This window comes from Pan paniscus, chromosome 23, assembly GCF_029289425.2.
Source record: "Pan paniscus chromosome 23, NHGRI_mPanPan1-v2.0_pri, whole genome shotgun sequence".
Classification (NCBI taxonomy): domain Eukaryota; kingdom Metazoa; phylum Chordata; class Mammalia; order Primates; family Hominidae; genus Pan; species Pan paniscus.
In genome coordinates, this window is record NC_085927.1 from 53851697 (window position 1) to 53876875 (window position 25179).

Consider the following 25179-nt stretch of genomic DNA (forward strand, 5'->3'; position numbering starts at 1 on the left):
GACTGGGGGGCAGCCAGCACAAAGGGAGACAGAAAAACCATCTCAACCCACACACCCAGAGCTGAACCCACTTCTCCCCAGGTGCCGTCCTCTGCTGAGTGATCCACCATGGCCTGGCAGGACACCCAGCCTTCACTCCTCCTACTTCTTTTTTTTTTTTGAGACAGAGTCTCGCTCTGTCACCCAGGCTGGAGTGCAGTAGCATGATCTCTGCCCACTGCAACTTCCACCTCCCGAGTTCAAGCGATCCTTGTGCCTCAGCCTCCCAAGTAGCAGGGATTACAGGCATCCACCACCATGCCCCGCTAATTTTTGTATTTTTAGTAGAGATGGGGTTTCACCATGTTGGCCAGGCTGGTCTTGAACTCTTGACCTCAGGTGATCTGCCTGCTTTGGCCTCCCAAAGTGTTGGGATTACAGGTGCGAGCCACTGCACCTGGCCTACTCCTCCTACTTCTTCAAGGCTGGGGCTTCTGGCTGTGAGCATCTCAGAAATCTGTTTGCTTTTCTCCTAAGTCACCGTCCCCCTGCCTGTGCCTTCTCTGTCTCCAGCACCTGCTGAGCAGCCATCAGCCAGAGGCAACATCTGTGACATCACAGCTCAAAGCCCTGCCTGGGTATCTAGGCTGGGCATGGTGGCTCACACCTATAATCCCAGCACTTTGGGAGGCCGAGGCAGGCGGATCACCTGAGGTCAGGAGTTCGAGACCAGCCTGGCCAACATGGCAAAACCGTATCTCTACTAAAAATACAAAAATTACCCGGTCGTGGTGGCGTGCACCTGTAATCCCAGCTACTCAGGAGGCTGAGACAGGAGAATCGCTTTAACTCAGGAGGTGGAGGTTGCAGTGAGCCGAGATTGTGCCACTGCACTCCAGCCTGGGCAACAAAGCAAGACTACGTCTAAAAAAATAAAATAAAATAAAAACAAAACAAAATAAAATAAAATAAAATAAAATAAAAATAGCCCTGTCTGGCAGTCCTCGGGATGAAGCCGTTTCCTCTGCTTCCAACACATGCGAGGCCTGTCTCCCCTCCTCTCCCCTCCCTGGCACCCCACGCTGTCCCCAGGGCCTGCTCTTCTGCTCACCTCATGGTACCGGCCTGCAAGCCATTTCCTGGGGCCTCCCCGTCGCCTCTTCCAGAAACAACTCCTGGAACTCCCCTTGGAGGTCAGGCCAATGACCTGTGCCCCGCATTGCCCTCCATCCTCTAAGCTTCCCGTGGGTAGGGACAATTCCCAGTTCTGAAGGGCTCCGCCTGCCCCGGGCCTGGCTCTTGGCAGAAGCTTCACAACAGACCGGCCACGTTCGTGTGACCTGATTCTCTCCGGCTTTCAGGACGTCCTGAGGCTGCACCCACGTGGCAATGGTGTCTGTCGCGCTGTCCCCTGGATCCGGCACCACTAGCGGAGCCGAGCAGAGCCCAGGGCTCCAACGCGTGGGGAAAAGGCTGCGCCGCTCCCGGGGTGGCCCCACGCCCCTTCTCTGAGCTTGAGCGGCGGCGCGGGACGGGGACGGCTCTGCCTGGGACCAGCAGGCCTCGGGCATCCGGGACGCCGGGGCCGCGCTCCAGGCCAGGGGCGGGGGCGGGAGCGGGGCGGGGGCGGGAGCGGGGCGGGGGCCGGCGGCGGGGCCGCGCCCTCGGCCACTCCCCGGGGCGACCGGGCGGCTCCACACGCGCTGCGCCCGCCGCCGGCCCCACGCGCGGCCCATGTCCTCCGCGCCGCGCTCGCCCACCCCGCGGCCCCGCAGGATGAAGAAGGACGAGTCGTTCCTGGGCAAGCTGGGCGGCACCCTGGCCAGGAAGCGGAGGGCGCGCGAGGGTGAGTGCGCGCCCGCGCCCGCCGACCCCCTGGGGACCTGCCCGGTGGTGCTCGCCCTCGGCCCCAGAGCCCCACGAGGCCGCCCCCGCCCTCCCCCACGCACCCCGCCCGGCCCACGCGGCTGCGCGACCTTCGGGACAGGCCAGGCCTTTGACCCAGGACCCGTAAACACCGGCCGGGACCTGGCGCGTGGGGCCGCGGTGGCCTCCGGAGTCTGCCAAACGCGCGTGCGGGCGCCTGCGCGGCGGGGACCTCGGGCCACCGTGCGGGGCCCGCTCCTGCTCTGCCTGCCGGGTGTTCAGCTCCTCCCTGGGCCAGCGGCATCGCCAGCCGCGCGGGGTGACCGTGCATTCCATGAGCAGTGACGCTCACGTGTGCAGGGCACTCTGGGCAGACACGGCCTGGGGGACCCACTACTGGGTGTTGCGCGGGCGCCCTGCAGGGTGCGGGGCTCAGGGCGTGCAGGGCTGAGGCCTGGGAGGCCTGCGAGCAAGAATTGCAGAGATCCCATTAAAAAAATTTTTTTTTAAATTTTTTACTGCGTGTGCTCACGAAACACTACCAACCTCGTACGTTTTAAAGATTGTTAGAGTTGCAAGGGATAGTCTGGTGTCTTTAAGTGTACCGCTTGCCCAGGGCCTCCTGGGAGATACATTCTGGAATTTTCTGCTTGGGTGGGGAGGTTCTGCCCCGGGACCATGCCCTATAGTGAGATTTCGGATTGGTGAGAGGTGAGGGGAGCTGCTGTGGAAAGGCAGATGGAGAAAGGCCGGCCTCAGGTGGGTCCCCGGGAAGGAGCCCTCCCATAGCGGGTATGCAGTACGGTTTCCTTAAACCACCTGGGCCTGACATATCCCCTGGGAACTCTTCCTGTGCCTCCAGGGATTAGTGTACCCCGGGATGCAGGTCCCCCATTCATTTCTTCCCTGGCACTCTTGTATTCCTAGGGATGTGTGTGCTCCGGGAAGACATATGACAGATTTGCCTCTAGGCATGTGTGTGCCCCCATGCACCTGCTCCCCAGGATTTTTGTACAGTGCAGGGAACGCTTGGTTCCCCAGACATTTTCTCCCAGGGATGCCTGTGCCCCCAGGGATGCGTGTCTTCCCACCCGTGATCCTGTTCCAAGAGGGCAGGGTCTTGTCCCCTGCAGTAGGTCTCCTGGCAGATAGATCACTCTTCTCTCAAGCCTTACACTGGAGGACCCACTGTAGCTTGTATTGGTCGGTGTTTGTCACGTCTCCTAAATGACATGATTAGTGGCTGTCACCCTTCTCTCTATCATCCCCACTGTTCTTCCATGCAGTCATCAGCACCCTCAACAGAAATCATTTCGGTTCCTCTTTATGGCTTGCAACGATTATAGACGCAAGTGACGCTCCCCTCCCAATTCAGCCCACAGCCTGTGGAGCGCCCGCCATGGGCCAGGTGCTGCTCAGACCCCAGGAAGAAAAGAGCGGGGGCGGGGTGCTTGCTTTCGTGGAACGGGGAATGAATAGATAGACAACTGGCGCTGTGATGACGTGCCCCGGAGCACATAGAACAGGGCGATCAGAGCCAGGGGAGGCCTCTGAGGAGGGGACACTTGAGTGGAGGCCAGAAGGAACCAGAGGAAAAAGTCTTTCATAGAATGGCAAGGAACCGGAATGTTCTGGGCTATTGCAGCTTTTTCTAGGTGCCGTTTATGCTCTCGGAATAGGAAGAACACACACCCAAAGTAATGGACTGGGCCCAAATTCCAAAGTACGCAGTGCTTCTCCTCCTTGCCTGTATGAATTGATGTGTGTCTAGAAAATTCAGGCCCAGCCTGGTTTAATTCAAATGCACCAAGAATTCCGGTAGCAGGAAGCATTCTGTGCTGAATAGAACGGGCGTGGAGGCAGGAGGAGGAGCAGGACGCCGGGCACTGCTGATGCTGCTTTCGCTGGGGGTGAGCTGGGCGCCCTGCCTCGGTTCTCAGGGTTGGGGTGCCTGGCAAACAGAGGGCCACAAACCCTCCTTGGATCCAGGCACAGGAATTGAGGGACAGGCTGGATTGGGAAGGGTTTAGCGGCTTCTGTGTGGTCTCCTGGGAAGTGGAGGAGTCAGGATAATGAGGGCTTGAATAATTGAGAGTCGCTGGTATTTCTGCAAGCCCATTTGCCTTGGCAACATGCGCTTCTGCCACTCCAGGGTGGAGCAGCCCCTGGCCCTCACTTTGGGCCGTCAGAGCTATGCTCGGTTGCCTACCAGGGAGTGACAGGGCGCTTGGGAGGTTTCCACGACCCTGCCTGCTGCACCGTCGGCTTCATTTCCTCCTTTGTTAGAAAGTTGAGGGTGGATTTGGGAGAACGGATGTGGCTCCGACATGTTCCTGAGTTGAGGACTCTAAGGGAGGAGGGGGAAGCTGGGGGAGGGGGCGGGCTCATCGGTGAGGTTCCAGATTCAGGCAGGGGTGTGACAAGGCACGGAGGGACTTTTGGGAGGGATGGTTGGGATGAGTGACGTGGCCTGTTCCAGAGGAGAGGGGTTAGGAAATGTGGGGCCCTGGGGTTTGGAGGAAGCAGTGCAGGAAGTGTCTGAGAATGAGCTTCACGGCGGGCGTGATTAAGGCTGATGTGCTACGGGAGGCGTGTCACGTGGTGGCCTGGGTCAGAAAAGGGAACTGTGACGAACTGTGGGCATTCGGAAAATGGAAAGGAACGCCGGAAGCCCCCAGGGCTCCCCACAGAAGCTCTGGGGACGTGAAAGGACAGCGTGTTTCAAACTTGGGTTCAGCTTTACTGGGGCTTGGAGGAGCCCGTGTGGAGAGAAGACCAACAACACACAGGGTTCCCCACTGTGACCATGTGATGAGAGGCCCCATAGGTCCAGTGGGCCAGGATGGAGGTCGGGGACAGCCCAGCTGCTGCTGGAAGTCCTCAGAGGCGGACGGCCGGCCCTGGCCAGTGTGGAAGAGGTCGGGTGGAGTGCTCCACACTTTTGCCACAAGAGGCCTGTTCTGTGCTGCGCCAGGCCCTGGACCTCAGGCGCCACTGCCCAGTGGCCAGGGTCAGGTTTCTCAGAGACAGCTGAAGCCAGCAGGGCGAGAGCAGCCAGTCTGGAGGTTCTGTCCCTCTTTTCTGAGCAACACATTCAGGAAGTTTCTATCCCCTGATTACCTTAAAAAATATGTATGTGTGGGCCAGGCGCGGTGGCTCACGCCTGTAATCCCAGCACTCTGGGAGGCCGAGGTGGGTGGATCACCTGAGGTTGGGAATTCGAGACCAGCCTGGTCAACATGGTGAAACCCCATCTCCAGTAAAAACACAAAAATTAGCCGGGCGTGGTGGTGTGTGCCTGTAATCCCAGCTACTTGGGAAGCTGAGGCAGGAGAATCGCTTGAACCTGGGAGGTGGAGGTTGCAGTGAGCTGAGATTGCCTCACTGTGCTGCAGGCTGGTCAACAGAGTGAGACTCCATATCAAATAGAAAAAAACCATATATATATATATATGCATGTGTGTGTATATGTATTCACATATATATTGACGTATATTTTTAAAGCAGTTTTAGGTTTACAGCGAAATCTAGCAAAGAATACAAAGTGTCCCCACCTATCCCTTCTCACCTCCATCAGTGCCCCCCGGCTGTGTGGTAGAGTCGTGAGCCAACATTGAGACATCATTATCTCCGCAAGCTCATAGTTTACATTAGGGGTCGCTCTTGCCGTTGGACGTTCTGTGGCTCTGGATGGATGTAGAGTGACATGGACCCACCATTACAGTCACCTCTGGAGCAGTGTCACTGACCCCAGAATCCTCTTTCTGCTGCCTATGCATCCCTCCGTTTCCCCAAATCCCTGGCAACCACGGATCGTTTTTTTTGTTTGTTTTTTTGGTTTTGGTTTTTGTTTTTTTTTTTTACTGTATCTGTGTTTTTGCCTTTTCCAGACTATCGTATAGTTGTGATCATAAAGTGTACAGTAGCGTTTTCAGATTGGCTTCTTCCACTCAGTCATATACATTGAAGGCCCTTCCATGTCTTCTCAGGGCTTGGTAGCTCATTCCTTTTTCGACTGAATAATATTCCGTTGTCTGGATGTGCCAGTTTGTTGATCCATTCACCTGCTGAAGGACATCTTGGTTGCTTCCAAGTTTTGGCAGTTATGAATAAAGCTGCTGTGTACATCCACGTGTAGGTTTTTGTGTGGAGATAAGGTTTTAATTCATTTGAGCTCAATTGCTGGATCGTATGGTAAGAGTGTGTCTCGTTTTGGAAGAAACTGCCAAACTCTCTTCCAAAGTGGCTGTGCCACTTTTATTCACCGGCGGCAAACGAGAGTCCTGGCTGCTCTGCATCCTCACCGGTATTTGGTGGTGTCAGTGTTCTGGATTTCGGAATTCTGTTAGGTGTATTGTGGCGTCTTGTTGCTGTTTCAATTCGCATTTCCCTGATGAGGTATGAAGTGGAGCATCTCTTCAGATGCTTATTTGCCATCTGTGTATCTTCTTCAGTGAAGTGTCTATTAAGGTCATTGGCTCATTTGTATTTTATTTATTTTTATTTTTATTTTATTTTTGAGATAGGGTCTCACTGTAGCCCAGGCTGGAGTGCAGTGGCACGATCCTGGCTCACTGCAGCCTCAATCTCCTGGGGCTCAAGTGATCCTCATGCCTCAGCTTCTGGAGTAGTTGGGACTACAGGCACATACCACCATGCCCAGCTAATTTTTGTTATTTTTTGTAGAGATGGGGTCTCGCTATGTTACCCAGGCTGCTCTCAAACTCCTGGACTCAGGAGATCCACCTGCCTTGGCCTCCCAAACTGCTAGGATTACATGCGTGAGCCACAGTGCCCGGCCTTGGCCTATTTTTAAATCTGCTCGTTTGTTTCCTTACTGTTGAGTTGGAAGTGTTCTTCATATATTTTGGATACAAGTCATGTGTTTTGCAAATATTTTCTCCCAGCCAGCGGCTTGTCTTCCCTGTCTCTTGATCCTGATATCTCCTAAGCATTTGATGTAGAATTAATGATTAATGAGCAAGATATTGAGACCTCATCAACTAGATCTAAAGAAATCACTAGGCCAGACACATAATCCCAGCACTTTGGGAGGCTGAGGCGGGTGGATCACCTAAGGCCAGGAGTTTGAGACCAGCCTGGCCAACGTGGGGAAACCCGGTCTCTACTAAAAATAGAAAAATTAGCCAGGCGTGGTGGCTCACGCCTGTAATCCCAGCACTTTGGGAGGCTGAAGCGGCAGATCACCTGAGGTCAGGTGTTTGAGACCAGCCTGGCCAACGTGGTGAAACCCCGTCTCTACTAAAAATACAAAAATTAGCCGGGCGTGGTGGCACACACCTGTAATCCCAGCTACTCAGGAGGCTGATGCAGGAGAATCACTCGAACCCGGGAAGCAGAGGTTGCAGTGAGCTGAGATCGCGCCACTGCACTCCAGCCTGGGAGACAAAGCGAGACTCTGCCTCAAAAAAAAAAAAAGAAAGAAAAGAAATCACTAGGTAGCTGCGACATTGAACTGAAGGTTGAAAGTATTAAGTTTCTTTGTGGACTTTAAATAACCTTCAGGAGAGAAATCTCAAACCTCTAAACCAGTAACCGAGAATTTCCTTCAGGGCATCCATCTTTTACACGGAGCAATCAGTTGTGTAGATGATGGGTTGCCCCAAAACACTAAGACGCACCAGTGAAGGGAGGGGAGCTGTGGCAGGGGGGCCTGCACTGCCCCCGCCTTTCCCCCCAGCAACGCCTGGGCTGGGAGCTGGGGGTGGGTGAGACCCTGGCTCAGGCCCCACTCAGGATAGTTTGAGGGACAGGCAGATGGGGGGACTGAGCCGTGGGGGTCTCACCACCCAGACTTGGGGTTTTGGGCCTCCCTGGAGGAAGTGGTCCTAGCTGAATGTCTAGGATGGATGGATATTAGCCCAGGGAGGGGGAGGGGGATCCTGAGGAGACCCCCAGGCAGGCTCCCAGTGGCTGAGCCACGGTGCAGCCTGTGGGCTGTGGCCAGCCCTGGTCAGGGGCGGGAGAGGTGAGCAGCCCTGGCGTCCCACAAGCACAGGAGCTTGGAACCCTTGCTGGGGCTTGGCAGGGGTGGCCGATTTCAGTGGGGCTTTGGGGAGTGGGGAATGGACGGAATGGGGAAACGGCGGGGAGGCAGGCTGGCAGGAATGTGGCACGGGGCACAGGCAGTGCCCCGAGGAGGCGGCGTGGGTGGGCGCAGGCGTGGCTGTGATTTCCACGCTGTTTTCTAGCGGGCTGCAGCCCCTCTGATGCTGAAATGAAAGAGGACCCAGATCCTTGTTTGTAGGAGGGGTGGGAAAGGATTTGCAAGGAGTGTCGTCTCTTTTGGTCGATTTTTCAGACTTCTTCTCGTTTCCAGGCCCTCTGTGCTCACGTGACCCCTCTGATAGCGTCAGGGCCCGTAGAAAAGTGGCTGTGGCATGTTGGGAAGGCCAGCGGGCCTCCTAGCCAACGAAAAGGGGGAGTGGCTGGTCCGAAGTTGGGGGATATAGACAGGTGAGGGACCAGGGCCATAGTCACTGTGGTTTCTACGGGGAAGAGGGGATGGTGGAGTCCTATTTGGAGCTGTTGTGTTGTGAGGCTCTTTACAGACCCTGCCAACAAAGAGAAAGACAATTCCACACTGTTCTCTCTAAACCCAAACCTCCTTCAAGCAGAGGCCGTCTCCGTTTGGGGATGGACAGCTGTTGGTCCAAGAAGGAAAGGCACAGTGAGGTCACTGCGACGCTGCCCAGCACCTTCATGGGAAACGCTCCTCAGGGTGGTGAGTGGAACTCCCTGGAGACCATTTTCCAGTGAGGGCCTGTCTCTTTCCTCTTGGGCTGAGAGGAAGTGGGTGGTTCAGCTACATTTCCTTTGATTATTATTCTGACTATAATCTTCAAACCCTACATTTCTCATTGTGTGTTCCGCCCATGCATTCTGTTGTCCGGGGCAGCAAAGTCGACCTGCACCACGTGGGTGTTTTTGTTTTCTTTTGTTTTGTTTTGTTTTCTTGAAGGCCTACTAAGAGCTGTCAGAAACTCTGCTTCTGTAGAAAAGGTAAAGGCACTGCTTGGCCACAAGTGATGACTCTTCCCTGCCTTTCGGGGCTTGGGGAGGAAGGGCAGGTTCTCGGTGTTTCTCCTAGCACCTTGGTTACAAACCTCCCAGCAGAGTCGGATCACCTTGGCAACCCCACACTCATCAAAGGGACTCTGCCTTGATTCCCTCCCCACCGCTGTGGAATTAATATTGATTGCACATCCTGAAATTGCTTACCCTCGCGCTCCCTGTCCAGTCGTCAGAATAATGAAGGGGTGTTTATTGGATGTAAGTGGGTTCATCCCTGCTGCGAGTATGGATTTTAAGTGCTCCTTTGGATTGATTCCTTCCTGCTGTGGTTGGCAACAGGGCAGGTACCTTTACCGAGCTGTTTTCTTCTTTTCGAATATGCGGTTCCATCACATAAAAGACATACCCTATGAAAATGTCTCTGCCTTAGCTGTACATGTTACACTTTAAGTTTCAGGTGAAAAATGGGTTTATCTCCTAATATGTTTGCTATTTGTTACATCACATAGAGGCTGCAAAACAGATTAATAAGCTTTGGAGGATATTATAAGCATACGTTGGCCCAATGGTATTAATTTGCTTATCCATACTAATTGCTGTCTTGGTAAAAGAAGGCGGACACAATGCAATCAATCCTAGAAGTATTCTGTGGCTTTGCATCTTTGAGATACCTCAGGCTGACATATTCAAATGAGAGCCTTCTCTCTGGTTTCAAGAAAAAAATGGAATGAGCAGCAGTTTCTGGGTAGTAACATGATCAGCCCTGGGAAACCAGCGGAGTCTTTTACCTCCTCTGATGTTCTGACTAAGAGTGTCTGGGCCGTGGGGACTGAACGCACCCTTTGGGGCTATGTGTGTTAAAGTTTGGGGGCCCATTTCTTCATTTCTAATATGGGGCAGTGTGGGCAGATCCCAGCTCTGCATTTCTGAGCTGCTGAGTTTGCCCTGGTTCTGAGAATGCCCGTCGCGGTGGTGCAGTCCGCCTCCTTGCACTGGATCTGTTGCTCCTTCTCTCTAAGCCTCTGTTCCTGATGGTCCCTTGTGGAGCAAAGCAGCACTTGTGGTGTAAGGAAGGAAGGCCTCATCAGCAATTGAGTGAGCGCTCAGTCAGAATTCGTTATGGATGAATGTGGATGACTGGAGGCATTGACGCAGACACCAGACTCCAGAGCTGGTACGTGGTACAGCAGAAGTGGCAAGTCAGCTCAGTTTAGGACAAGTACCTAACCCTGTGTTGAGAAGGATTCTGTGGCTGAGTCTGGGCTTAGGGAAGAAGAATGCTGGGACCAGTCAGCCACACTACCAGTGTGTATGGAGGGTTAGTTGCTGACTGGCTGTCACCCCCAGAACATAAGCCTTTTCCAGCTCTAGTGCTGTGTGATTTCAGCAGCACTGGCTGCTTTATTCCCATTGAGTGCCGTGCAACAGCTAGTTGGCTGTTGGTAACAAAAGTTGTGTGAATCCTTTAAGATATTGCAGTGAGAATGTTGGTATCTTAACTCTTCCCCTAGCTGTCTGTGGCTAGGAAGCATCTCCAGTACTATTTTTTTTTTCTTGAGACAGAGTCCTGCTCTGTTGCCTAGGCTGGACTGCAGTGGCATGATCTCGGCTCACTGCAGCCTCTGCCTCCTGGGTTCAAGCGAGCACATCCAGCTAATTTTTATATTTTTAGTAAAGACAGGATTTCATCATGTTGGCCAGGCTGATCTCAAACTCCTGACCTCAACTGATCCGCCCACCTCGGCCTCCCAAAGTGCTGGGATTACAGGAGTGAGCCACCACTCCTGGCCCCCAATACTTTTTTGAGGTGTACTTGGCTGAGTAACTGTTTAGCGTGTGCAGAGAAGCAGGTGTTTCTGAGCTGGAATTCCTTGTACCCAGAAATGTGAGGGCAACTCAAATGGGCACCAGGAGGCATTTTTGCCTTCCTCACCAGCCTACGGCATCAGAGAACATTTGGCAGTCTCTGAGTGGGAGTTCTTTACGCTTGCCTGATAGTAGTTGGAGGCCTGCTCCTTTAAGCTTTGCCACTTGAAGTGATGAGCTTGGTTTTGGCCTTTGAACCTTTACCTGCCAGCCACCCACAATCAGTCAGTAATGTTGGTTTCCCCAAGCAACGCCATCTTAGGAATTTCTTTGCTTGTTCTCTTACAAAGTCATGAATTATTATACTTGTTTTCATTTGAAAAATTACACTTCCACAGGATCTAGACTTGAATGTTAAGCTATTAAAAAGTTAAAGAGGGAGTGAAAATGTTAGCACTCCTAGGGCCTGCGTATGTTGCTTGCTCAAATCCAGACACTCCTGGAAGCAGCTGTCTCAGCGGAGCCCTGTCTGCCCTTGTTGTTTTCTGCTTCTCAAGTTACTCCAGACTCCAGGGAACTAGAACTGACCAGGCCCCACTTTAAACATGTGGATGGAGTGCCCCTGACAAGGCTGGAGAAAGGGGGAGGTCCGGGGTGGGGCCTCATGCGCATATGGTATTCAGAGTTTATTTTTGCTATAAATGGAATTTGAAGAATATATATATATATATATATATGAACATACAAATAAAAATATATAAAGAATATATGTATAAAGAATATAAAGAATAATTTTAGAATTCATTGCATTGTGTCTGCATTCTTTTACTGCAACAGCAATTATAATTATAATTATATTATAAAGAATATATATATTCTTTATACATATATATTTGAGATGGGTGTCTTTATACATATATATGTTTGAGATGGGGGTCTTTATACATACATATGTTTGAGATGGGGGTCTTTATACATATATATGTTTGAGATGGGGGTCTTTGTACATATATATGTTTGAGATGGGGGTCTTTGTACATATATATTTGAGATGGGGGTCTTTATACATATATATCTTTGAGATGGGGGACTTGCTGTGTTTCCCAGGCTGGAGTGCAGTGACTGTTCACAGGCCAGATTATCAGACACTGTAGCCTTGAACTCCTGGCCTCAAGGGATCCTCCTGCCTTAGCCTCCTGAGTAGCTGAAACAATAGGTGCACACCACCATGCCCAGCTCTTGAGAAGCATCTGGCCCATAGCTTAATTTGAAGTGTCTTCATCCCTGTCTTTTTTCTTTTTGTTTTAAAATTAATAGAATTGACCCTTGAACAGCACAGGGGGAAAGAGGCACTGACCCCCATGCAGTCAGAAATCCACGTGTAACTTTTTTTTTTTTTTTGAGACGGAGTTTCGCTCTTATCACCTAGGCTGGAGTGCAGTGGTGCAATCTTGGCTCACTGCAACCCCTGCCTCCCAGGTTCAAGTGATTCTCCTGCCTCAGCTTCCCGAGTAGCTGGGATTACAGGCGTGCACCACCACACCCAGCTAATTTTTGTATTATTAGTAGAGACAGAGTTTCACCATGTTGGCCAGGCTGGTCTCAAACTCCTGGCCTCAGGTGATCTGCTCACCTCAGCCTTCCAAAGTACTGGTATTACAGGCATGAACCACTGCACCCGGCCACCATGTGTAACTTTTGACTCCCACAAAACTTAACTAGTGATAGCCTGCTGTTGACTGGAAGCCTCACTGATAACATAAACAATTAACAATATTTTGTATGTTCTATGCATTATGTACCGTATTCTTACTACAAAGTGAGCCTGAGGAAAGAAAATGTTATTAGGAAAATCATAAAGAAGAGAATATGCATTTATAGTACTGTGCTGTGTTTATTGATGCTGCACGTTTACAACATGTGTTTACAAGATGAATGCTCTGAAGTGGCCGGCAACTGCAGCTGCAGACCTCACCCTACCATACAACATCTCAAGCTATCCAGCTTCTTGGAATGTCAGGCTTTTGTTTTTTTCTTTTTTCTTTTTTTTTTTTTTTTTTTGAGACGGAGTCTCGCTCTGTTGCCCAGGCTGGAGGGCAATGGCGTGATCTCAGCTCACTGCACCCTCCGCCTCCCGGGTTCAAGCGATTCTCCTGCCTCAGCCTCCCAAGGAGCTGGGATTACAGGCATGTGCCACCATGCCCGACTGATTTTTTTGTATTTTTAGTAGAAATGGGGTTTCACCGTGTTAGCCAGGATGGTCTCGATCTCCTGACCTTGTGATCCGCCTGCCTCAGCCTCCCAAAGTGCTGGGATTACGGGTGTGAGCCACCGCGCCCGTCCGTCAAGGCTTCTTGGGAGCACTTACAGCAACACAAGTGGCGCTTTGTATGAGTCCCATAGTGTTATTCAGGGTTTACAATATCGCACTAAACATGATGAAAAATACGTGGGAACCCAAACAGATCACTTTTTTTTTTTACTATGATGTAGAATTTACTGGAGCGGTGAACTGCTCAAGGGGAGATAATTAACATCAAATAATGTTCTAAGCAATGCAATAGCAACAGGAGGCGGCTACTATTACAGTGGTGCAGTATGGACTGCAGTTAATTTTATGCAGTTATTATTGAATACTGCATCTTGGCTGGGTGCAGTGGCTCACGCCTGTAATCCCAGCACTTTGGGAGGCCGAGGCGGGTGGATCACTTAAGGTCAGGAGTTCGACACCAGCCTGGCCAAATGTTGAAACCTTGTCTCTACTAAAAAGATAAAAATTAACCAGGCGTGGTGGTTGGCACCTGTAATCCCAGCTACCCAGGAAGCTGAGGCAGGAGAATCACTTGAACCCAGGAGGCAGACGTTGCAGTGAGCCAAAATCATGCCACTGCACTCCAGCCTGGGTGACAGAATGAGACTGTCTCAAAAAAAAAAAATAATAATAATAAATAAAATAAATACAATAAAATAAATACATAAGTACTGCATCTTTACATTTGTTTACATTTCTCTCAACTGTGAACACAGTCTGTGTGTGTGTGTAAGTTTTGATACATCTTAACTTTTTATAGTAGATTTGTATGTATTTTATGGTGGTAAATGATAAAACAGACGAGTATCTACATATATTTTATGCATTTGTCATGTATGTAACTTTTTCTTAATTTTTAAAAATATTTCTGGGCTACGTGGTTTGCAGTTTTTTTCAAATTGTCACAAATCTCCAAAAAATTTTCCAATATGTTTATTGGAAAAAATCTGCATGTAAGTGGACTCATATAATTCAAACCTGTGTTTTTCAAGAGTCAACTGTAATGTCTTTCAAAGTAAAATCTAAATGAGTTTATACTTGATATTTATAAGTTTAATAGAAGGAGTGCAGTGGCTCATGCCTGTAATCCCAGTACTCTGCGAGGCTGAGATGGGAGGATCATTTGAGCTCAGGAGTTCAAGACCAGCCTGGGCAACATAGAGAGAACCCTTTTTATTAAAAATTAAAAAAAAAAAATCAATCAGGTGTGGTGGTGCACGTCTGTGGTCCCAGCTACTTGGGAGGCTCAGGTGGGAGGCTCACTTGAGCCCAGGAGATCAGGGCTGCAGTGAACCATGATTGCGCCACTGCACTGCAGCTGTGTGACAGAGTGAGGCCCTCTATCAAAATAATAATCATAATAAAGATAATCTGAGAAGTGAGGGTAAAAGTTAAAGGAAGATTAAAAACAAAAAAAAATGCTTATAATCCCAGTACTTTGGGAGGCCAAGGCAGGAGGATCGCTTGAGCCCAGGAGTTTGAGACTAGCCTGGGCAATATAGTGAGACCTCGTCTCTGCAAAAGAAAACAAAACAACAACAAAAAAAGAAAAAACAGCTGAGCATGGTGGCACATGCCTGTAGTCCCAGCCTGGCCAACATGGTGAAACCTTGTCTCTACCAAAAATACAAAAATTAGCCAGGCATGGTGGCTTTTGCTTGTAGTCCCAGCTACTCGGGAGGCTGAGGTGGGAGGATCACTTGAGCCTGGGAGGTGGAGGTTGCGGTGAGCTGAGATCGTGCCACTTTGCTCCAGCCTGGATGACAGACTGAGACCCTGTCTCAAAAAAACAAAAACAAATCAGAATGGAGCTTATAATAATCACACCGTAGCTAAGACTCGGGCACTGCTGATGTCCCAGGTGCTGTGCTAGATGCTTCCTGCATTATTACCTTGTTTACTCCTCACACCAAGCTGGGAAGTCGGTGTTATGTGGTTATTCCCATTTTGCAGATGGGCAAACACAGGCTCAGAGAGGATCGAGGTCATCCTGCCAGCAGGTGAGATTTAACTCCAGGCAGTGTGGCTCTTCATTGCCGCTGACCCTGCTTAAACTGGAAGAATGATTCAGATGGGAGTCATCTTCCCAGCTGGCTCCTAGTAAGCTGATATCATTCCTGGCATTTAAGCTGCACCCAGCCCCAGTGTTAGGAAGACGCGCTAGAGGAGACACATTAGATCCTTTTTGTGCTGAATGAACTTGTTGGTGTTTATAAGAAGAAGACAGAAACCTAGTGGCTTCATGCTACTCCAGGACCAAGTCCAGATTCTCGCCAGCCATCCAGCACCTGTCCAGCCCAGCCCAGCCCAGCTCCAGCTCCCAGGTCTTCTCCCTTGGCCTGGCCATGGGGTCTTCGTTTGCTTTCTGTGGGTCCCATGATCTTCCTTGGCTGAAAGCCCTCACGTCCCCTGTTCTCTCTGATCTGACAACTCTCTGCCCTGTTGACTTAAATGTTGCACCTCCAGCACGGTGGGGGCCCCTCTTTGCCCATTGGCACCATCATGTCCCTGCATTCCTGTTTCAGGTTGTTGGCCCAGTTCCTGTCTTCCTGGGGTGTGGTGCGTTCCCATTTCACTGGGAGATAATGATGACCATTTACAGTGATCTTTGTGTATTTGCCCAGCAAGCAAGAGGCAGTCTAGTGTAGTGGTTAGGGTGACTGCTCTTGAGGCCAGACTGCATGGGCTTGAACTGATCTTTCTGGGCCCTGGAGCTGTGACCCTGGGGAAGGTACTTCCCCACCCTGTGCCTCAGTTTCTTCTTCTGTAAAGCCTACTTAACTCGTAGGGTCATTAGAGAATTGAGTGAGTTATTAAATGAAATGATGTACTTAAAACTGGACCTGGGGCCGGGCGTGGTGGCTCATACCTGTAATCCCAGCACTTTGGAAGGCTAAGGTAGGCAGATCACTTGAAGTCAGGAGTTCAAGACCAGCTTGGCTAACATGGCAAAACCCCATCTCTACTAAAAAATACAAAAATTAGCTGGGTGTGATGGTGCACGCCTGTAATCCCAGCTACTCAGGAGGCTGAGGCAGGAGAATAGCTTGAACTCAGGAGGTGGACGTTGCAGTGAGCTGAGATCACACCACCGCACTCCAGCCTGGGCGACAGAGTGAGACTCCATCTCAAAAACCAAAAAAACGAAAAACAAAAAACAAAAAAGCTGGACCTGGTCAAGCCATCGAGTGGGAGAAAATGTTTGCAAAACACATGTTTGATAAAAGTCTGGGGTCCAGGAGATGGAGAGAACTTCCGCAATTCAAGAATAAAAACACAGTCAATGCAGTAAAAGAATAGATAGATAAAGGGTTTGAACAGACACGTCACCAAAGAAGATTGACAGATAGCCAATATGCATCTGGAAAAGCGCTCCCCGTCACCAGCCACCTGGGAAATGCACATGAGAAGAACAGGGAATGCCCCGCAGACCCATGGGAAAGGCTGGAAGATGTGGTGAGAATAGGACAGCTGCTACTCACTCAGGCTGGAGGGATGTGCAGTGGTGTGGCCCCTCAGGAAATCAGCTTGGTAGTTTCTTTTAAAATCAAGTAACCATCCTTCCTATGACCCAGCAATTCCAGTAAATCTTAGATAGATTTGCTCAACAGAAGTAGGAATCTATGGCTGAGCACGGTGGCTCATTCCTGTAATCCCAGCACTCTGGGAGGCTGAGGCGGACAGATCACCTGAGCTCAGGAGTTCAAGACCAGTCTGGCCAACATGGCGAAACCTAAAAATATAAAAATTTGCTGGGCGTGGTGGTGCATGCCTGTAATCCCAGCTACTTGGGAGGCTGAGGCAGGAGAATCACTTGAACCCGGGAGGTGGAGGTTGCAGTGGGAGTCAATATCGTGCCACTGCACTCCAGCCTAAGCAACAGAGTGATACTCTGTCAAAAAGAAAAAAAAAAAAAAAAAAGTAGGAATCTGTAAGAAGACTCTTGTACAGGAATGTTCATAGCAGCTTCATTCGTAAGAGCTGGTACTTGGAAACAGCTTGGGGACCATCAGTAGGTGAATGGATACACGGACAGCAGTAATTGACAGGACGGAATGATCCTGGGCAGTGTCAAGGAACAAGGTGCCGGTACAGGAAATCACCCGAGACTCTCAAAACCACTATGCTGAGCAAACCAAGACAGACCAAAAGAGTACACACTGTGTGATTTCATTTCATTTCATTTTTTTCAAAGATGAGATCTCACTCTGATGCCCAGGCTGAAGTGCAGTGGTGCAGTCATAGCTCACTGCAGCCTCGAACTCCTGGCCTCCAGTGATCCTTCTGCCTCAGCCTCCCGAGGAGCGAGGACCACAGGTGTGTACCACTACACCCCGCTAATTTCACTTTTACAATGTTCTACAGCAGACAGAGCTAATCTGTGGTGGTTGCCTCTGGGACTGTGGGCAGGAGTTGCTTGGGGAGGAGCAGGAGGGATTTTCTGTTGTTATGAAAATATTCTTTACAGTAAGAGTGGTTTGAGATACGCAGGTGCAGCATTTGTCAAAACTCTGCATGTGTACTTTAAATTTGTGCATTTCATGGCATGTACCTTTTAACTCCAAGGAAATAAAAGAACTATAAATAAATACTGAACTCTAATTAGTGATGTGTGTGCTTAGAGGGAAAAGTACTGATGTCTGCAACTGACTTTGAAATGTGTTAAAAAAAGATGATATGGTAGACTGAATAGTAGTACCAAAAATGTCTATATTCCAATACCTGGAAACTGAGAATATGTTCTCTTATGTGGTCAAAGGGAATTTGCAGGTGTGATTAAGTTAAGAACCTTGAGATGGGATTAGCCTGGGTTATTTGGGTGGGCCCAGCGTGATTACCAGGGTCCTTATGAGAAGGAGGCAGGAGGGTCAGAGTCAGAGAGAAGTGACGATGGAGGTGGAAGTTGCAATGATGTGGGGCCAGGAGCCAAGGAATGTGAGCAGCCTCTGAAAGCTGGAAAAGCCAGGAAGTTGATTTTCTCCTGGAGCTTCTAGAAGGAATGCAGCCCTGCTGACACCTTGATTTTAGCCAGTGAGACCCATTTTGGAGTCCTGGCATCCGGAACCACAAGATAGAAATTTGTGTTGTATGGAGGCCGGGCGCGGTGGCTCACGCCTGTAATCCCAGCACTTTGGGAGGCCGAGGTGGGCGGATCATGAGGTCAGGAGATCGAGACCACGGTGAAACCCCGTCTCTACTAAAAATACAAAAAATTAGCCGGGCGTGGTGGCAGGCGCCTGTAGTCCCAGCTACTCTAGAGGCTGAGGCAGGAGAATGGTGTGAACCCGGAAGGCAGAGCTTGCAGTGAGCCGAGATCACGCCACTGCACTCCAGCCTGGGCAACAGAGCAAGACTCTGTCTCAAAAAATAAAAAAAAAGAAAGAAATTTGTGTCGTATGAAGTCCCAAAGTTTGTGGGAATTATTTCCAGCTGCAATTGGAAATGAATGCTGATGGATTGCTGGATAGATAGAGGGATGGACGGATGTGGAATAAAACAAGTATAGACAAAGGTGGGTGGTGGACTGTAGGCTGTGGGTATACAAGTGTTCACTTCAAACTTTACTTGGCTGGGAGTGGGGGCCCATGCCTGTAATCTCAGCACTTTGGGAGGCCGAGGCGGGTGGATCACTTGAGGTCAGGAGTTCGAGACCAGTCTTGCCAACATGGTGAAACTCCATCTCTATAAAAATACAAAAAATTAGCTGAGCACAGTGACATATGCCTGTGGTCTCAGCTACTTGGGAGGCTGAGGCAGGAGAATCGCTTGAACCCAGGAGGTGGAGGTTGCAGTGAACTGAAATTGCGCCACTGCACTCCGGCCAGGGCGACAGAGCAAGACTCCCTCTCAAAAAATAAAATAAAATAAAGTTCTTTAGATGTTTCTATGTGTTTGAAACTTTTAATAATGAAATACTGGGGGGAAATGACTGGGCCTGATACATAATAAAAGCCCTACAGGCCAGGCACAGTGGTTCACGCCTGTAATCTCAGCACTTTGGGAGGCTAAGGCAGGAGGATTGCTTGAGCCCAGGAGTTTGAGACCAGCCTAGGCTACATAGTGAGACCCCCTCTCTACCAAAAAATAGAAAAAAAATAGCCAGGCGTGGTGGCCCATGCCTGTGGTCCCAGCTACCCCGGAGGCTGATGGGGAGAATGGCTTGAGCATGGAAGGCTGAGGCTGCAGTGAGTCGAGATTGCACCACTGCATTCCAGCCTGGGTGACAGAGCGAGACCCTGCCTCAAAAATAAATAAATAAATACATACATACACATACATTCATACATACCCTACATAGGTGTCAGCCTTTGTTCTCATTGGCATCTCATCTCCATTCTTATTGCCACCACAGCCACTCCTCCACTTTATCCATCAGGTGGAGAAGAGGCCTGGGAAGAGAAGAGACCAGGGGCTGGGTTGGTGGTGAGCAGACGAAATAATAAACATACAATGAGGCCATATGACATATTGGGAGAATTGCTTTCACTTAAGAAAATCTAGGCTGGGCGCGGTGGCTCATGCCTGTAATCCCAGCACTTTGGGAGGCCGAGGCAGGTGGATTGCCTGAGGTCAGGAGTTTGAGACCAGCCTGGCCAACAAGTGAAACCCTGTCTCTACTAAAAATACAAAAATTAGCCAGGCCTGGTGGTGGGTGCTTGTAATCCCAGCTGCTCAGGAGGCTGAGGCAGGAGAATCGCTTGAACCCGGGTGGCAGAGGTTGCGGTGAGCCGAGATTGTGCCACTTCACTCCAGCCTGGGTGACAGAGCGAGGCTCCGAAGTGAAGGGGCTGGGGCTTTGGAACTGTAGAGGCTCATCTCCCCAGTAAGCTGTCACTTGTGATGTGGTTACAGCTGTAGGCATTTGCAGAGATGGGACGAGAAGACACGCCACCCTGGGAACTGGCCCGTGTCTTCACACGTCCTGCACTGCTGCTGCTGAGAACGTCTGCACTTTGTTAGGGGAAGAGAGTGTTTTAGTTAAATTTATCTGGAAAACATATTATTAGTATAATGAGATTTTAATGATTTGAAATTTTGTTGGAGCAGCGCAGGGAGAATTTCAATCTTAACTGTGTGTGCAGCTGGGCATTGTTTCTATTTTATTTTGTTTCTTTGCTTGGGCCTCATTGCAAGGACATGTTTCTACAATTATTATTTAATTTTTCTTTCCTAGAGCCCTGCTTTGTTACAGCTCTTAATTTTCTTGTGTAGAAGATCTGCTGGAGGAAAAAGAATATTCTTTTTGTAAATACTTAGCTGGCTCGATCAGAACCAGAGAATGAGCGTTGTTACCGAAGGAGACTTGTGTTTGTTTAAGGTTTACTGGCGCACTCTGTGGTTGCCGTGGAGTGGACCCAACCCAGATGTCCGTTAACCGATGAGTGGATAAGCAAACTATGCTCCATCCATACGATAGAATACTATTCAGCAACGAAAAGGAATGACATATGGATCCATGCTACAACATGGGTGAATCTGGAAAACAGGCTCAGTGAGGGAAGCCATTTGCAAAAGGATAAATACTGTGTGATTCCATTTATTTGAATATCTAGAATAGGCAAATTGATAGAGACAGAAAGTAAGATTAGTGGTTCCCAAAGCCTGGGGAAGGTACAGTGACCCCTCATGGGTACAGGGATTATTTTGGGGGTGACGAAAATGTTCTTACATTGACAATGGTGATGGTTACACAGCTCTGTGAATTTACTAAAAATCATTGAATTGTACATTTATTTATTTATTTATTTATTTATTTATTTATTTATTTATTTATTTTGAGACGGAGTCTTGCTCTGTCGCCCATGCTGGACTGCAGTGGCGCGATCTCAGCTCACTGCAAGCTCCGCCTCCCGGGATCACGCCATTCTCCTGCCTTGGCCACCCGAGTAGCTGGGACTACAGGTGCCCACGACCACGCCTGGCTAATCTTTTGTATTTTTCGTAGAGACAGGGTTTCACCATGTTGGCCAGGATGGTCTCAATCTCCTGACCCCATGATCCGTCTGCCTCAGCCTCCCAAAGTGCTGGGATTACAGGCATAAGCCACTGCGCCCGGCCGAATTGTACACTTTAAAAGGGCAAATTGTATGGAATGTGAATTCTGTCTCAATAAAGCTGGTAAAAAAATAGCGTGGTACCGAGAGGCAGCGCTCAGAGCTTGTGAGATGTTTTTCTCCAGTTGGTATTCCGTGCGTGTTTCCAAGGTGAGATCTTTCACCTTGGGGTGAGGGCGGGTGGATCCGGGACAGACATGGAATTTTCAGTCCTCCTCCTCCTCATCTTCCTGTTCATTGCCCCTGCAGTGGTGGCAGCTGTCCCATATCAAGGTCTCACACTGGCCGGGGCTGGGCTTGGTGCTGTACGCAGATTGTCTTATCAGGACTATGAGGCTTTTGAGGTAGGTATGATAATATGTCCTCATTGGGCAAGTGACAATAGGAAACCCCCAGAAATTGTGTGCACTGTTTTGCCTGATCTCACATACTTTGGACAGAGACTTTGATCACATTCTTAGGGGCCCACAAATGGTCAAAAACCTCTGAACCGAGGCAGCAGCATTTTTTGTGTTGTTTTTTTTTTTCTTTGAGATGGAGTCTCGCTCTGTTGTCAAGGCTGGAGTGCAATGGCCCGATCTCGGCTCACTGTAAGCTCTGCCTCCTGGGTTCACGCCATTCTTCTGCCTCAGCCTCCTGAGTAGCTGGGACTACAGGCGCTCATCACAGTGCCTGGCTAATTTTTTGTGTTTTTAGTAGAGACAGGGTTTCACCGTGTTAGCCAGGATGGTCTTGATCTCCTGACCTCGTGTGATCCGCCCGCCTCGGCCTCCCAAAGTGCTGAGATTACAGGCAGGAGCCACCACGCCCGGCCTGTTTTGTATTTTTCAGATGGAATCTCACTCTGTCGCCCAGGCTGGAGTGCAGTGGCATGATCTTGGCTCACTGCAACCTCTGCCTCCCGGGTTCAAGTGATTTTCATGCCTCAGCCTCTAGAGTAGCTTGGACTACAGGCATGCACCACCACACCCAGCTAATTTTTGAATTTTTAGTAGAGACGGGGTTTTACCATGTTGGCCAGGTGGGTCTCAAACTCCTGACCTCAAGTGATCCACCTGCCTTGGCCTCCCAAAGTGCTGGGATTACAGGCATGAGCCACTGTGCCTGGCTTGAGAGAGCAACTTTTAAACTCTCTTTATTTTGGATCCATGGTAAGAAATATATTTCCATAAAAACCCCAGTTCAAGCATACATTTACCTATATCCATGAATAAAAGTTTCATGAAATGATATCTTCCTATAAGCACACTGACGTTTGCTACTCTACTGTTCTTTCATTTCATTAAAGAAACGTGCTGTCCAGGCAATCTCAGTACTTTGGGAGGCCGAGGCAGGAGGATTGCTTAAGCCCGGTGGTTTGGGACCAGCCTGGTCAACATAGCAAGACCCCATCTCTACAAAAAATAAAATTAGTCTGGCGTTGTGTTGCGTGCCTGTGGTCCCAGCCACTTGGGGCAGGGGCAGGGGGGTTTCAGGTGGGAGGATCGCTTGAGCCCAGGAGTTTGAGGCTGCAGTGAGTTATGATTGCACCACTGCACTCCAGCCTGGGTGACAAAGAGAGAGTCTCTGTCTAAATAAATAAATACATAAATACATAAATAAAATATGCTAGTCACAGTTTCCTAAATGGATTTTATGACTCATTGAGTCAAAATGATAGTTTTAAAATGTTGCTAAGAGAGATGTAAGGAGGAAAATGTGTTGGTGAGTGTTGAGGAGCCCAACTTCTTTTGAGGAATCATTGTTGGATCTGGTGTCTCATGTGTTACCCTGGGGTTTCAACTCCTGTTTGCTCATTCAGTTATTCATTGATCACCCCGTCTTCCAGGCATGCAGTCATTCATTCAAGGTGATTATTGAGCTCCCCTTGAGAGCAGGTATGGGGCTGGGGGTTGGAGATCCAGTGAGTGGTCCTGCTTGAGAGACTGGCCCTGCCCACATGGCACTAGTGGGCTGGGACTCTCCCATCACTCTTGTCTCCATCTTGTTGTGCACTGTTGATGCTCCATTGAATGATCTTGGCACCTTTGCTGAAAATCAGTTGATCATCAATGTATGGATTTATTTCTGAGCTTTCAATTCTATTATGTTGATCAACAGGTCTGTCTTTATGTTAGTACCACACTGTCTCTATCACTGTAGCTTTGCAGTACGTTTTGAAATTGGCAAATGTGACGCTTCCCACTTTGTTCTTCAACCTTGTGTTGGCTATTTGGGATCCCCCGAGATTCCGTATGAGTTTTAGGGTGTGATTTTCTATTTCTGCAACGAGCCACCATTGGAATTTTGGGAGGAATTGTACTGAATTTGAGAATTGCTTTGGGTAGAATCTTTAACAACACGAAGTCTGCCAGTCCATGAATATAGGATGTCTTTCCACTTCCTTAAGTCTTCTTTAATTTCCCTTCGCAATGTTGTGTGGTTTTCAGGGTACGAGTCTCTTGCCTCTCTGGGCAGATTTATCCCTGGGTGGCTTATGCTTTCGGATGCTGTTGTCAGTGAGATTGTTGTCCTTGCCAGTGGTCGCTGAGCCCAGCTGCAGCCTTGTCTTGCACTGCAGGGTGTCTGTGTCACCTACTTGCCTAGTTCTGGCCACTTTTCTTGCAGGAAGTCAGAAGTGTGCTGATCTGGAGTAGGACCCTTAGCACAACAGAGCTGCTCCTTGGTGCTAGGAGATGCGTCCTGAGGCTGGCCATCCATGTCAGAGGACCTGGCACCTCACCCTTATCATGGGATATCACTGACCACCAGTGGGGGATGCACCTCTGCTGGGCTTGGCCTGCAAGGTAGGAGCTGACTGTAGGAGTGGGAAAGAGCCCATGGCTCCTGAGGGGGCCTACAGTTGGCTCTCCTGTGGTTACTTGGCATGTTTGATAGATGCCTGGGTCTGGCACAGAGAACACTGCCCGCTGACAATCATTGAGCCTCGGCAGGCTGGCCTCGATGACATGTTATCTCCCCACACAGCCCCTGGACACACTTGATTAAAGGTGCTTATTACTTTCATAGTGTTGGCTGGAGTGATGTGATAACTCCACAAAAGGTTCTGGCAGAATCCCAGACCTTGGGGTGTTCCCACCAGTGTCTCTGTGTTCAAGGTTCAGCACAGTGTGGGGTGGCAGGAGATGGGAACTTGGAGACTGAGGCCAGAGTCTGCTGACTTGAGCCTCTGCTGAGGTCCTTATCAGTGCCGGGAGAGCAGCAGCCTAATCTCAAGATGGTTTAGAGGATTAAGCGGGGGCGTGCATGCAGAGTTGAGAACTGGCTCCTGGGTCGGTGTGCGGGGGGGTGGGGATGGCCCGGGGGCCGTAGCTACAGTTTGTCTTCCTTCCCCCACCGGCAGAGGTGAAGAGAGGTGTTTTGTCCTGGAGCCACCAGGCCTATCCATGGAGGAGCAGAGCTTCACATGGAGCCTGTGCCCGGTCTTAGTCTATTTCGTGTTGCTATAAAGGAACACTAAGGCTGGCTAATGCATAAAGAAAAGAGGTTTACTTGGCTCCTGTTTCTGCAGGCTGTACGTGGCACTGGCATCTGGTTCTGGGGAGGCCTCAGGGGCTTCTCCTCATAGTGGAAGGTGAAGAGGGAGCAAGAAAGGGAGAGGAAGGAGGTGCCATGCTCTTTTCTAAGAAAACAGAAACACAGCTGCATTATTTTAAGCAAAACACATATTGGCTTAGGTCACTGTATTTATCTCCCAGGGCTGTGGCACCAAGGCACCAAACACTGGGTGGCTCTTTGGGAGGCCAAGGCAGGCAGATCACTTGAGGTCAGGAGTTGGAGGCCAGCCTGGTCAACATGGCAAAACCCCATCTCTACTGAAAATACCAAAATTAGCCGGGCATGGTGGCATGAACCTGTAATCCCAGCTATTTGGGAGGCTGAGGCAGGAGAATCGCTTGAACCCAGGAGGCAGAGTTTGCAGTGAGCTGAAATTGTACTATTGCACTCCAGCTTGGGCAACTGAGCCAGACTCCATCTAAAAAAAATTAAAAATAAAAAACCCAGCAGAAGTGGATTCTGTCACAGTTATGGAAGCCACAAGCTTCTAGGGGTTAGAACTCCAACATATCTTTTTTTGGGGAAAGAGGGGCATAATTCCCCATAGAAGAGCCTGTAATCTCAGGGAGC

At 49.7% G+C, this 25179-nt stretch overlaps 1 protein-coding gene across 6 annotated transcripts in view; it reads left to right on the forward strand.

Moving 5' to 3' along the window:
- Positions 1-1636: 1636 nt before the first annotated feature.
- Positions 1637-25179, forward strand: part of PARVB (parvin beta) — a 144795-nt gene continuing 121252 nt past the window's right edge. The window contains exons 1-2 of one of the 6 annotated variants that reach the window (XM_055105428.2): positions 1688-1825; positions 17193-17314. In XM_055105428.2, coding sequence (XP_054961403.1) covers positions 17209-17314 — 106 coding nt within the window. In that variant the 5' untranslated portion in view covers positions 1688-1825; positions 17193-17208. Of the gene's footprint in view, positions 1826-3379; positions 3569-3616; positions 3756-17192; positions 17315-25179 lie in introns of those variants that run through there. The other 5 variants (XM_063603134.1, XM_034948616.3, XM_034948618.3 and 2 more) reach the window with 5 other exon arrangements.